General features: G+C 42.3%; 1 protein-coding gene across 2 annotated transcripts in view; it reads left to right on the top strand.

Moving 5' to 3' along the window:
* Samtor (S-adenosylmethionine sensor upstream of TORC1) overlaps positions 1-14,142 on the top strand; it is a 28,653-nt gene extending 14,511 nt beyond the window's left edge. For both annotated transcript variants that reach the window (XM_055062483.2, XM_050191426.3), the window contains exons 4-5: positions 6,915-7,032; positions 13,175-14,142. In XM_055062483.2, the coding sequence (XP_054918458.2) occupies positions 6,915-7,032; positions 13,175-14,119 (1,063 nt within the window). In that variant the 3' untranslated portion in view covers positions 14,120-14,142. The remainder of the gene's footprint in view (positions 1-6,914; positions 7,033-13,174) is intronic.
* The last annotated feature ends 920 nt before the right edge of the window (positions 14,143-15,062 follow it).

Below are 15,062 nucleotides of genomic sequence, written 5' to 3'. Positions count from 1 at the left end.
TTTGCCTCCTTTTTTTTTTCATGTGCATGGGGTTGCACTGGAGGAGGCTCTAGCATACAGGCAACCGACAGACGTACGGACGGATGGACGGACGGACGAATCAGCTAGTCATATACAGCCTCACTGTAGAATAATCCCGAGTCCCGCACTACGGCGTGCCTCATTATGGGTTTTGACACATAAAAACCCATAATCTTTTTTTTTAATACAGCAGGAGCCTTCGGAGAATTTTTGTCAAAGTCAAGTGATAGCTTCCTGGTAGACCTACTTAAATGTGCGACTGGGACACTTATTGGTTAGTTCTATTGGTTAAAATGCCGCAAGGTGATTGGTCGCTGTGAAGTACAAGCATGTCGGGAGTGTGCTCAGCATGTAGTCTTCGGTATCATCATGAGCTGAGATGAGAGACATGCTAATGAAATTATTTTCCCTGCACCCATGATTGTACCCTCAGGTGAACCATTGCCCCTGCTCCAGAGTGCCTTTTTTCTGGATCCATAGGGCTGCCCCAAATTGTGCAGACTTTTAAGCAGTTGAGAAATAAAGTTACTGCCATGATCCGCTCAGCAAAGCGAATACATTTTCGAGACAAATTTAAAGCTGCTGGTTACAGTAGCAAGCAACCATTGTCGTTAGTTAACCACTTTAGAGGCGCTAATACACGAGCTAATATAATGAATTATTTTCCTTCCAGTTTATCCAGTGGCAGACAGAATATTTCTGATCGGTTTAACAACCACTTCTCTTGTGGAAATAGAAACACAAACTTACAGGTAGATCTGGGCACTTTGCGTCACAGCATTAGTGAATCGGCATATCTGCCTTCAATTTCTCAGGAAGAGCTAATATAGATTATTTTCAGCTTAAAATGTAATAAATCACCGGGAATTGGCGGTATTTCCATTATTTACTGGCACAGAACATATGAATACATTCAAGAGGTTTTGCTAGCACTACTCAATCTCATAATTTCAAGTCGTGAAATTCCTGTGAAACTGAAAACAGCAATAGTTATACCTCTTTATAGAAGCGGTGCGCATAATAGAGTTGAAAATTATCACCCAATTTCAATTTTGCCTTCTGTTGCTCAAATACTAGAAAAACAGTTATTGTTAATGATGCCAAGCTTTCTGGACGCCCACAGCATTTTGTTGCCTAGTCAGTATGGTTTCCGGCCCGGGAAAAGCACTCAAACCCTTCTGGAAGATTTCTCGATCAGTTGAATACAGCTTTCGATAATAACGAAGTTTTTTGTGCACTCCTTTTTGACGGTAGCAAGGCTTTTGACAGTGTTCATCATGGTCTGTTGGTAAATAAGCTTTTCTTCTTAGGATTTCAGGGTGCTTTCTGGTCGTCGTTACCAAATTTCTTTCGGGGTAGGCGTCAGGTCGTCTCAGTCGGGCAAGTTCATAGCACATTCTTCATTATTAATGCTGGAGTTCCGCAGGGATCTATACTCAGCCAATTATTATTTAATATTTTTGTAAATGACCTCTTTAGCATGATACCCATTTCTCTTTATCAATATGCCGATGATAAAATGATCGTAACTTCTGGCCACAGCTACTATGATGCGATTGCTTCTTTACAGTCTGCTACCACAAAAGCTATAGATTGGTTTTGAAACAACCTAATTACTATAAATGTATCTAAGACGCAATTAATCTGCTTCCATAATCATTTAAGGAAGGTAGCCCTTGACTATCCTCTTGTTTTGCATTCTTCAGATTGTTCAGCTTCTTCTTGTAAACCATCACAGTACTCATCTGTTGTAAAGTGTCTTGGCTTATATCGGGACAGCGACCTTTCTTGGAACAGCCACCTTGCTTATGTTTGTAAAAAACTTCGCGCCGTATCCTGTCTACTGTACAATATAATATACTACATGCCCTTATCAGTAAGGAAAACAATAACACATGCTTTAGGCTACAGTCTACTCTGGTATGGAATAACAATCTACAGGCACTGTGCTGTCCGCTGGCACAACAGAATAAATGGGATACTGCACTCCCTCTTAAAAAACATATCTTATGATCTGAGCCTGAATGCTGACACAGACCGTTTCAAATTACTTTCGATGCCGAATTTCAACAATCTTTTAATGCAAATGGTTGTTTTAAAACACTTCTGGTCCAGTGAATTCCTAGTTCCGTACACCTCTTCCCGTTGCTTAAGGCCCAGGGACCCCTTTTGGAGGCCACGTTGTTCCACAAGGTACGGCACTAGAGCTCACGCCCATTATGTTCCAACCTACTTCAATAAATTACTCCCAGCACCTTCTGTGCAAAAACGAAATACAAGTTAAAGAGACTGCTAAGGCGTGTCTGTTTGTAAAGCCGTATTTGTTCCTTTTGTTTACCGTTATTGCTTGTGTTCATGCATGCGATCGTGCAATTCCTTTGCACCATGACAGCCAGATTGGTGTATGGCTACCTATTATCTCATGGTCATTTTGTTCACACGCATTGCTGTTTCTGTGTTCATTATGCTCAATGAAAATTCTTTTCATAGACACTGTACAAATTTTAAAAACTTTTTTCTGGTACGCTATACTCGAGTTCGCTGCTTATAAATCATCTAATAATGTACTGTGTATGGTCTTGCTGCCTGCCAGGCTCTGCCGCTCAAGCCTTCAAAGGCTTTGGCAAGCCTGTATAAATGTACTGATTTGATTATTGGCAATAAAGGTATTATTATTATTATTATTATTATTATTATTATTATTATTATTATTATTATTATTATTATTATTATTATTATTATTATTAATTCCTGGGTCAGTGTTCCTGGGCATAGCACATCGTGTACAACAGAGGAACACTGTGTGTAGTGTATGCACAACACCTGTTCTGTGTTCTTTTTGGTGAACCAGACTGAGCTGCAGTTTGCTGATATATGATTCTGAGAGGGCAGCTGTAATGTTCATACAATTGCTATTGCAGTTAAAGAAAGAAAATGTGAATACCAAGCTTCATAATCAGCACTAATAAATTTTTACAATAAGGTTAAGCTGGAAAACTAGTTACACATAGTCACTAAACTCATAAACATTCTTTGAAGGCGTAGGAAGTGTTTCCTCAAATAAATGAAACTTGTGTAGACATCATTTGGTGACTTATTCCACCTTGGCACTATATAGAATCAGTTCCTCATAATAAGATAAAGAAATTCAGGGAACCAAAGCATTCAATATTATGGCAACTTCGGTACTTCAACGTAGCATACAATAGCTCCATTTTTCCACTCCTAAAGTCATGTACCACATAATGCCTACAGTTGGCAGAGGACATTCCGCATCCACTACCATGGTCACATGTGACAGTGGCTAACACTCCCAGGGCTAGATGTAGTACACATATATGAATAGGCAACAAAGTAGACAGGGTGACAGCTGTCATCATAGCTCAGTTGGTAGAGCATTGTATGCACCATGTCGAGGTTCAGCTCTTGCTGGCAGCAACTTGTCTTTCACTTTCCTTCCCCCCTCCCTCTATTAATATGCGGCTTATCGCTCTCATTCATAATTGATGCTGTGTTTGAACAATAAATGTTAATTTTTCATATGCTTACCTCATGATGGTTCGTTAGCTTCGGGAGTTGTGTCTGCGATGACCCACGTGTGTACAGGCCTTGAAAGTGAAAGGCGAGAAAAATTGTGTTGGCTTGTGTTGGTGTTGGTGAAGGCTTGTGTTGCTTTCCACCTCCTTCACATACACCGGTATCAGTATTGATATCCTAGTATATGGGCATTCAGTGGCTGTTGCAGTTTATTCAGATGAGCACTCGAATGTAATGCGGCACAGCACCACTTTATTAAACCATCATTTTTTTTTTTTCGTACCACTAAGTCAGGTGCATTTTCTATGCAAGGCCAGCGTATGATACTTGCGGAGAGGTTCACACATACATGGTCATAAAAAAAGCTTGTTGGTCAAGATAACAGAAAATATATAGCACATTATATTTTATAAGGTACAGTATAATTAGCTATACATATTGCCAAAATAGACACTGAGTCATCTTTTCCTGATCAGAAAGGAAGGCCATTCTATTCCTGTGTGTTGTACGTTGAAAGCAGACTGGCAGTCATGCTGTGTATAACATAGGAAATCTTGTTCGCATTGTTCGCATGCATTGTGTTTGAACACTGTAGTGATTGTGGTGAATTAACCCAAGTACGTAGTGTAGAGTGACAGGTATTACAGTGAAAACATGCATGAAATCAGTGTAGAGATGCTACGTTTGAATCACAGTGGCTATAATGAGAAGTCATAGTGGCATCGGCTTGTAGAGATGGTCACTGTTCTGTGATCACAAAAATTTTGAGAAATTATGAAAGTCCTGGTACTGCAGTTCCACTTTATGGAGACTTGGTTTCATTATGAGTGTATAGGGAGCATATTGACTAGTGGTTATAACCAGGCGTGGATCCACACTTCTTTGAAAGGGTGCAGGGGTGTCTGACTTTGAGATGGCGATTCATAGCAACTGCAGGATGCTTACAATCAATAATAGTAGTAATATAATAATAATGGTAACAATCATAGTAAGTTTATTCACGTCCCACTGAGCATTCTAACAACATATATATATTTTTGAACAAGAAGCATTGGCGTGCTCAAGCGTGCCATTTTACTTCTGCGTTGGCCCCAAAGCAACTCATTCCCAGAGGCATGCAGAAACATCACTAACGCTGCTCTGTGTCAGTGTTGGCTTAATATAAACAAAAATATTTTAAAGGTAAAGTATGCATCCCAACTATGGGCGCTCCAGTAGTGAAGGGTCAGTATTTAACATAGTCAGTGACAAACAGCAGTTGGGACAAATATTCTGCGCAAGAACCAACTTGTGATTCTAAGTGCACTTCCTCTTAATGGAAATACAACTTGCTTGTGGCATCAAAATTAATAGAACCTTTCCTTAAGCCTGACAGCGATGCCGAGCCTCCCAAGAAGTTTGCGGGCGCCAGTTCATCTGAGACAACCGCTGACTTGCCGATAAGCATGGTATTGATTTATTACTGGAATAAAGGCACTGAGGAATGACTTAGAAGTCAAAAATATAAATACAAAATGCTGCATAATAAAACTAAACGTACAAAGATGATCTGCAGCATCATATTTTAGTCCTCAAGTACAGTAAGCATTAGTTGCTTTGGCTGAGGGAAAAGATTTTCACTTGTTGCTTAAGATACACCTCTGAAACCTCTTGCAGGGATATCGTGGCAATTTATCCTGGTGGACATAGTTTCAATTTGCTTCACGTCAAGAGAGACGCGATGAGCAGCTCCAGCCCGAGCCGATACCATAAACCATCGTGCACATCGTAAAACACTATCAGCTGTCATGAAAAAATATCACCACCGCATAATGCTCTCACGTGGGAGGAGGCCCTGGTATGGCAGCGAAAACTACAGGCAAACACATATCCACACATGAGTCTGTGCTACACCATACCATGCTGTACCCTGCAATGTATTCTTATAAATGCCCAAACTGCGAAAAACGCGCAACGTCCTACCACATGGTAATGGCATGCAAGCACACCAGAAGTCACACCCGTAACACCCCGCCACATGGCAATGGGAGGCGGTGCTGCCCAGCTCCAACTTGACGGACTAGCTTGAGCTGGTCCACCGAGCGAAAAGGGGAGCTAGGATTGCTGGACTCCTGGGCTGAGGGGACCGCCCACTGCAGAGCAGAGGAGCTACACCCGACAACAACTTTCTGTAGCAGCCGAGCCAAAGCTACGAGGAAGCGCTCACATGTTCGGAGCTTCTGCTCTTCTGTTACTACACCGAGTAGTACTGACATTTTGCTGGCAGTTTGCAGGAATAGGAAAACCAGACATGGACACCAGAAAGCCCAAACTAGGTACAGCAAGTAACAGAAATCCTTTTCCTCAGCAAGCTTTTTATTTGTTAAGAAATAAATCTTGAACAAGTAAAATAATAATTGGTATGATTTCTTTTACGCTACGTAGCTTCCAGTTGCTTACATTCCTGGACTACTTGCAGAATCGCAGTAAAAAAATGTGTGCTTCGGCTCTGTAGCATTCGCCGCACTACCACAGAAAGTTGTCGCCAGGTGTACCTACATTCGCGTGCTGTTCTGTATAAAGTTTATTCTCTATCTCCATATTAATGTCCATTGCTAGGTGGATGCTGATCAGGAGGAGGCCCGCCAGGCGTTCAACTGTCATAGCAGATCACGTGAATGTGATGGTTCAGTGTAGTGCAAAGAAGCTTCTCTCGGCCTTGACGCTTGCGCACGGCAGAGTCTCTCCAACATGCAAAAGAACCTTCACATTGGGGAAGACATCTGTGTCCATTGTCTCGATCAGGCCGCATATGTTCACTTCCATGAAGCCCTATTTCACACAGAAGTTGTGCCATTCCTTCATCCATGCTTAGCGAGCAAGATTCGGGCAAGCCAGCCTCCCTGAAGAGCAGATCTTGTCGGACATCTGCAGTAAAATGTACAGGCTACCACTTGCGCACTCGCATGCGCTCTACAGGCATCAAGCTGGCATGTCGGAAGGACAGCTACCACCATTTCAGTGATCATACAGCGGAGGAAACCCTTTGCAGAGCAGTGAGGTGCACCATGTCCACCTTCCCTCTCCCCCACGCCTCCTTTCTTTTCCTTGTTGAATGTTGGGCATGGCCAAGGCTGACATCCATGCCAACTTTCGTTACAGCGAGCTTCTTACGTGCTGGCAGGTTCTCTTGAATACATTAACCTTTCTTGTCTCTCTGGGGCAACAAAAACAGAAACTGCTTGGAAGAAGGACTTCACGAGTTTGTCACATGCCGTAAGCTGGCGCTGTGTACACTAACTTTAAGGGGGAGATCAGGACATCTGGACATCCCCCCCTGGATCCACACATGGTTACATCTTTCCTTCTGTTTTCAGAGTACTGGGATTTGCTGAGGAAAAGGTGCGTCTTCTGGACGTTGGAAGTTGCTACAACCCTTTCAGTGCTTATGGAGATGTGGATGCACTTGCCATCGATTTGACGCCTGCTACAGAGGTAACAACTCCTGTGTGACTACGATAGATTACGAGATAGAGAGAGCATTGACAGTGGTTGGTCTGTCTGGTAACACATTATCTTGCCGACATTCCTATCTCTTTATTTGTCTAATTCCTATGTGTACTTTTGTTTATGCATAATTTTTATGTGCCTTTGTAAATCTGTTTTTGGTCCATATTGACCTGTGCATATTTTATACTGGCTGTGGACTGTAATGTAGAGATGACGGTGCCTAATTTTACTTTAAGGGCTATGCATGTTGGTTGGCTTTAAAAAGTGACATGTAAACTTGGTAGCACTACTGAGGCATTGATGAGCATCTCATGATTTGTGTAGGCATAGCTTCCTTTCAAGTGTTGTTATTAATCTCCACATTTCGCCCCTATAAGTTACTACTGGCGAGGTACATAGAACCAGTTGTCTCTCTTCAAGGATATCACTAGGCTGCCATTGATACTTGGAAGTGTCTGAAAAATGCACTTCAGTTCATCTTTATTTATTTGTAATACTCTCAATGCCATTGCAGCGTTACAGAGAGGAATGGTACAGTGGTGGCACGTTGTTGCAGATGTAGATATTGAATGTAGATTGATCAGGGTTGCTGGCGATGGGGGCGGGGAGGTGGTTTCATTCCGATGACGTCTTTGGCATGAATGAATGAAAGCTCAAGTTGTTGCGGCAGCCTGGAACTTGAACTTTAGAACGATGATCAACACAGATTTAGGAAGGCGCAGTCAAGGGAGCATTATTGAGATCATGGTTAGTGAAAACGATTTTATGAAAAGGACAAAGACGGTCAACTGCTCTTCCGCAAGGTAGATCAGGAATGATAAGAGAAGGCTTCATTGCAGACACGCTGGATGTATGAGAATAATTGGAGTAAATAAAACGAGCTGAACGGTTCTGGATGGCCTCAAGCAAAGAAATGAGCACTGATGATGAGGGACCCCAGATTGATGATGCATGTTTTATTTTGGGCCTAACTAATGTTTTGTAGAGCATTAGTTTTAGTGAGATGGGGGCTGAAGAAAAATTAACGGCTCAGAAAATCAGATTATTGTCCAGATTTTCTTCTCATAATTAATTCTGATAGAAATAAGATGATTTGCTGTGGTATGCCCCTTCACACAATCCCCCCTCTTCCTTATAGTCAGACTGCCTGCTGCCAGGCTCCTGCCAAGCATATCCCAGATGGTAAATTTCCAGTTCCAGCTGGATTATTGAATGACAAATTTGGTCCAGTTGGATAATTTTCTAGCAGGTACACACTTTTTCCAGTTGGGATTGCAAGTTTTGATCCAGCAAGAAAACATTTCGTTCCAGCTTGGAAGCTTGCAATTTCCAGATGGAAAATGCTCTGTTCTCCTCTGCAATCAATTCACATCTCAGCTGGAAATGAGAGAGAGCATTTGCCCACTGGAATGTTCATTAATTCCAGTTGGAAACGGGAAATGTTCCTATTAGATTTGCAGCTTTAAACCACATGCCACTTTCTTTGGTGGTGAGCCATGGCCGTTGGAAATACCAGGTGAAGGTTCCCATACAAGTGGGATTCAAGCTGGCCGTATCTCACATTTTTACTGGCTGTCATTGCCTGTCTCCTAGTTAGTTCCTAATGTGACTGGCAGCCAGGCCAGTTGGTCAAGTGAACTCACTGCCCACGTTCAAAGGAGCTTGGTGCTGAAACTTGAAATCATTTTTTTTTTTAACGCTTGCAGCAGGTGTTGTGGAACTATATCTTGCATGCACCTGTTTATGTGTTTTCCTGTACTTCACCATCTCAAAGAAATGTTTGCACGCAGTCAGCACAATTGCAATCACGACTTAATGCAATTCCACCAAAATTAGGCTTCATTAACATCAAATGGGTAGTATCAATAGCCCTTGAACAGTACCATAGTTACCTTCCCCATTATCGCACCTTGCCCAGTTTACCTGACGTAATGCCACCATCCCTGTTTATCCTGAGCTATCTTGCTGCACAAACCATGTGATGATTATTAGCTCCGTTTTCCTATTAGTCATTTCTTGATCAACAATTTCAACCATGATTTCATGTTAAACAGATCTTGATGTGCATTGCGATATAGACAAAATTTTATAGAAAAGCAGACAGGGCAAAGAATCTGCGAAAATCTGTAAAACTTGTCTGTGTTCTTATGCACTTCAATATCTGTTCAACATTAACTTTAGCCAATTAGCACAACTTGCCACCTCGTTCGAAGCATGAGCTCGTGCCTTGTATGTGTTGGTTGTTTTGCATTAATTTGAATGCCTACAGATCAAGGCAAGAACAGGTTCGCGAATGTGAAGTTCCAGTCCGAGAACACCCTGAATGCACCTCAATTACTTCGGATAGGCCCCACATAAGCACTATTGTATTCACTTCATAATCATAAGTGCAATTCTAGGCACACATTTTTTCGCAGAATTGTTTACAGTGAGGCTTCGGCACCAGAGCTACACAAACTCAGAGGCACCTCATGTGTAGAAACACTTCATACAACATTCGAACTGTTGACCTCATGTGCATGCCATTCAGGATCAAAAAAAATATATAACATATTAAATTGCATTCAGAACATAAACGAAATAAGTGTCATTACGGTAATTACTTACAGATGGTAGAATAAAGGCTGAAGATAAAAATGCAGCCTGGTACAGGAAAAACCATCGACATGCTGTGGCCTGAAGTCGTAACGTCTTCCACAGATGAAGCTGTTCCAAAATACTATTGAATGAATGAGATACATGCAAATTCTTCCCAAAAACTGATTTTTCGATCACTAACACACATATCACATGCACTATATGAAACTGGCATCGTTATATTTTGTCATTTGCTCTGGCATCCATAGTACTGCTGCTTGCTGTCAATAAAAATCGCAGTTAACAATAGAGTAATTGTAACTCCTTTTAACATTACTTACAGTGGACACAACAAGATCATACAACAGAATATACGTAACTAACGAACCTCTAAAATATGTTGGGCACTACAATGACATTTTTTTGTGGCTGAAGTACTATAGCTGGAAGGACTTTTCATTGTGGGGAAAGTACGGTCATGTTGTGAACATGACCACTTTGCATAACAACTTATGCTCAAACAGAGCAACTGTCCGGTTAAACAACATCAGCAGCGTAGCACAATTGGCAAAACGCCGTGTGGATCAAGCTTGTGTTGACCAGCTTTCACAGTCAAGAAATAAAGATGTACTAACGCAGTGTGCTGTACATTTGTGAAGCAGGCTCTTTCATACGGTTAAGCAATTGCACGGTAGCAGCTCTCGCGCACAGTCGTGACCTGTCGAAGACAAATGCTACACTCTTAAGTATGTTTGTACCCTTTAGAGCTTGTCTTGTCCCACAAACATAATTGTCATCTGACTTGCCTGGACTTCGTTCCCGAAAACTCTGCCTTCACTGCTTTCCTGTCGAGAATGCAATGTCACATTGATGACGCACATGGCCTTCATGACCTGGAAGAACCGGGCATGTATTGTTAAAGGAAAAGCGCACAAGACAGGTGACAGTTGTTGTGTGACAAGATAAGGCCCAAAGGGTGCAAACTTTTTCAAGAGCATAGTCCAGACTTCAAAGAAACTCAAACAAAAGTGGCATTTTCTTGCTCACTCTGGTCAATAAAAACATTTCCGTTGCTGCATATTTTCTTGTTCCTAACACCAGCTAGGCTGTAATTTGGACATCTTGTAGCTGGACATCAAATGTTTTTAAATGTGCCTAGAAAGTTACCACTAAGGCCAGCCACTTTGGCCAGTGAATACCGCTTCCAGCTGGAAAATGCTATGTTCAGACATCCCACTTGAAAGTGCTAATTCGAGCTGAAGTCTGGCTGAGGTGGATTCCGTTTCCACCTGAACACTGCTATTCCAGTTATTTTCCACCGGAAAATTCCATTTGCATTTGTTTCCAGCTGGAGGTACTAATTCCACCTGGAAAACTGCCCGAGATGGATTCTGTTCCCCAGCTGGAATTCCAACTATTTCCAGCTGGTTATGAAAATTTTGCAACTGGATATGTTAATTGCAGCCGTAAATCTGGCTGGGAATTTGCGTGCCGTTTTCATCTTGGATGGCTTTTCTGCCATACTTAATCACCTCATGGCTGAGCTTGCCACATTTTGGAACACTAGATTTAAGGCAAATTATTTGGCATTAGATTCAGCGCCTGGTCCTGAATATTCCAGGTGTTTTCTGGCATTGGTAGCGTAGTTAAAAAGACTCGCGTTGTCACACAAATGTGGTATGATAGCCGTTAGTGGGAAGACAGTGATACTCTGTTCCTTAACTGTATTTTTGTGGTTTAGATATACGACTTTACGAGTATTCTTGGCTGTTATGTACCTACATAAGCAGGCTCTTTCAGACATGTCACAAAAGTCGTGCATCTGTACTGTGACATTTTAGTGCTGTTGCTGACTCTTCTACAATTATCCTGTTATGTTTACGGCTGGATGCTGAAGTGCACAGGATGTTGGGGACTCAAAGTGATTAGCAGTAGTTGAACAAGGATTGACGCTGCAGCAAACAACTAGGGGACCGGCCTTCTTCAGGGCCCTGAGGAGGACAAGGGTGCGATCTTGTACGCGTTCCAAAATAGAACGGAGGCGGTTCGTTCTTTACGTCACGAAATAGGCGGTATGTTCCGTTCCGTTCGTCCGATAGCAGACGACACGGAATGATTGACAGCAGATATCACGTCACAATTGACGTCATGGCGTTCAGCACATTTCAAATTGACGAATCGTATTTGGCTCGGTGGAACGAACCGCCTCCGTTCTATTTTGGAACGCGTACAAGATCGCACCCCAAATCCCCTTGTCAAAATGTTGGCCCCATCCTGAGACATCTCTTGTTTGACAAATGGTTGGTCAGGTTTGCTTGATGTTTTATAAACCTGTTCCAAAAAATGCCTCCTACGAAACACAAAACTGTTCGTAGATATCCACAAAAAGCTTTTACAGGATGTCCCAAATGTTTTGTAATTGTGTTCTTCAAGGAGTGATTCAGGCAAAGACATTTTTTATAAAATCTGTAGATGGCTAATGCATGCATTGCTGGCATCTAAAAAGCACTTTCTTAAAATAAATTTATACTATTTCTTTCTTCTAAGGATGCACATTGTGGCAAGGCATTTTAGGCGTAGCTTACTTTCAATGATTCAACATGAGTTTATTCATTTCACCATTCTTTCAGCCATGTTAACTGGTCCTAACAAGTGCATGTCCTTTTTTGTGGAGGAAAACACCAAGGAGAAGATGACGGTTCCCTATTGCCCATGCATAACTGCATAGTTACTCATGCACCTGTCTATAACGCACCCATAAATGTCACCCATAAATGCATGGTTACCCATGCACCTGACGTAGATGTACCAATAAATATCATCCATAAATGCATGGTCAGCCATGAATTTAGGAGTGGTGCCAGGCTCCAGTCACCCATGCATGCATTTATTCAAGCACTTCACAATGTACTTTTCTCGTTTGCAAGGGATTGGTATCGTACTACAATGTGTAGAGACTGCTTACATGCTGTCATTCCCTCTGGCAAGTGTTTCATGTTTATTACTTCGCTCATCACATGGGAAATCTGGCTGCACACTCATATAAAACTGCTTTTTCATTGTCTCAATAAATGCTGCAAGCATTGTTTCAATGCTTGCAGCTCCAGGCTCTAGTCCTCTGTGAAGAATGTGCGTGACACGTGTCGTTGCCTCACCATACATGTGTTCATTTATTTCGAATACCTTCATGTTCAAATGACATATATCTGCATCAAATGCTCGTACGATTACGTCACTACAGCTAGTTTAACTTCTCTGGTGCATTGGTTTGAATGCCTGAAAATGGGCAGCTAAGATTTTGAAACTCGCGTGGAACATAAATTTAATTTTTCTATAAAGCAAGAGTTCTTATAGTGTCATTCCTGATGACAAATAAGCTGATAGAAGAGCAATCTCTCTTCGTATCAACAGTAAAAGCCTCAGATGTTTTTTATACACTAACAGCATTTCTGTTTTGTAACGTACATTACTACTTGCATAAAAGCTCACTCTTTAGCATGATGGCAGCCTAAATTAAATTTTACCCTGTGTTATCCTTTTTCTTTTGTAGGATGTCATACAGTGTGACTTCTTGAAGCTGATGATTGTGCCCGGAAAGGACGAGAAGGCAGCCAGCAGTGTTAAAACACCTCTGGAGGCACTGCCCGAGAGCAGCTTCCAGGCAGTTGTTTTCTGCCTCGTCCTCGAGTACTTACCGTCCTGCACACAGCGATGGTCCTTCTGCCGTAAGGCAGCCTTACTGCTTAAGCCTAACGGCCTCCTATTCATTGTCACACCAGACTCCAAGCACCAGCAACGAAATGCTGCCATGATTGCAAGCTGGCGAAGCGCACTTGAGCACATTGGACTTCTCAGAGTTCGCTACGAGAAGAGGCAGCACCTGCATTGCATGGCTTTTAGGAAACACGTTCATCGTCAGGCAGACGAAAGACGTGACCTAAGTATCACCGAACATCGAAGAACTGTAATGGAGGAGGTGTTGTGTAGAGGTGACATGTGCACACATGACTTGAGAAATGTAATGTACCCCTCTGATGATTCAGCGATTAGCAACAAAGAAAATTTTGCCTCTCATATCATCGGCACAGCAAATGACAGCAGAGGTAGTATGGCCGGACGTTACAGTAAGACATCCGGTGTTGAGTATGAGGGAGCAGACAAAGAATGTCCAAGTTCCAATAATGCAGAATCAAGTATGAGTGTGACAAAGTCTGTTGCCGAGCACACAGATGAAGGTTTGAGAAAAGCAGCAGTAGTAGCCAGTGCACCTGCAAGCAACATTGGTGCAAGATGCCAGAGCGACACGGTAGACATGGAAGTCAACAAATGTTTCGCAGATACTGAAGAAAGCATTGCTCAGCTAATGTACATACCGCAGGACTCGCGCGATTATGTGGCTTTGTTCACCAGGAAAACTACTGAGGAGCGGAGTAGTGCTGAAGACATTTCTCTGAAAGATGGGTTTCTGGAGCTTCCACATTTAGATGACACGTAAAATAAAAATGTGTGGTGCTTTGCTCTATTGAAGTCCTGTCTTTCTATGCATTTACATTTCAGTGAGCTTCAAGGATGCTCTAGCCTGCCGAACTGCGGGGGAGCAAGAAAACTTGCATGTGTGGAACTCAATTAATTGTAAAATTACACTTCATCGTAATGTTGGCACTTCTGACTGCATTCCATTTTTCGCATGATGGGTGGCTGAGATCGACAACAGGATGTCTGATGCATATCCACAATGGCCCGGTTTGCTGATAGGCAATGATATGTGAAGTGCAAAATACTCGCCCCGACGACATACCACTAATATAGCACAGTTGGTGGTCCCAGACACTCTGGTGCACTTGGTGGTTATTAACCTCTAAGTACTTCCACTAAATTAATGCATTTGAAGTGGACCTGAGCAGGGTATGGTAAAGGAACCTGGCCCAGATTCTTCTCATTTTCTTTATTAATGGATTGTTATTAATGAATCAATCGTGGTATGAAGCCTGAAATCATTGAGAGCACAGTTAATACTTATGGATCTCTTCAATTCGACTTGTTCAAGACATATGTCAAATGCAGCATGGCTTTGAATGTGGAGCAGAAGGTTGCAAAAATACATTGCGAAAATTCCCGCAGAAACTATTTCAGGATGCCTGCCAATGATAATGCGATTAGTTTTGAAGCAACCTAGTAAGTAACAGACATTATTGCCGCCACCAAAACGCACCATGTAGGAGGAATGTACTGCAGCCAGGTTCCTCTCTCATGCTTCCCTCTTAAGGCCCCTGATTAAAACTAAAGGTACAGACATTGTTTTATCTTGCTGGCTAACCACGGCGGCGTTTCTTGCCCCGAACAAGATCGCGGCGACCAGCTTCACTTTCGGCGAGCCACCTCCACTTCAGAAGCGAGAGCTTAGGAGCGTTGTTGCTATGGCAGCGTTGACGTTTGGG

Source organism: Dermacentor andersoni, chromosome 10 (assembly GCF_023375885.2).
Source record: "Dermacentor andersoni chromosome 10, qqDerAnde1_hic_scaffold, whole genome shotgun sequence".
In the NCBI taxonomy this organism is placed as follows: domain Eukaryota; kingdom Metazoa; phylum Arthropoda; class Arachnida; order Ixodida; family Ixodidae; genus Dermacentor; species Dermacentor andersoni.
The sequence above is the reverse complement of the archived record's forward strand: the minus strand, read 5'-3'. Positions and strand labels throughout refer to the sequence as shown.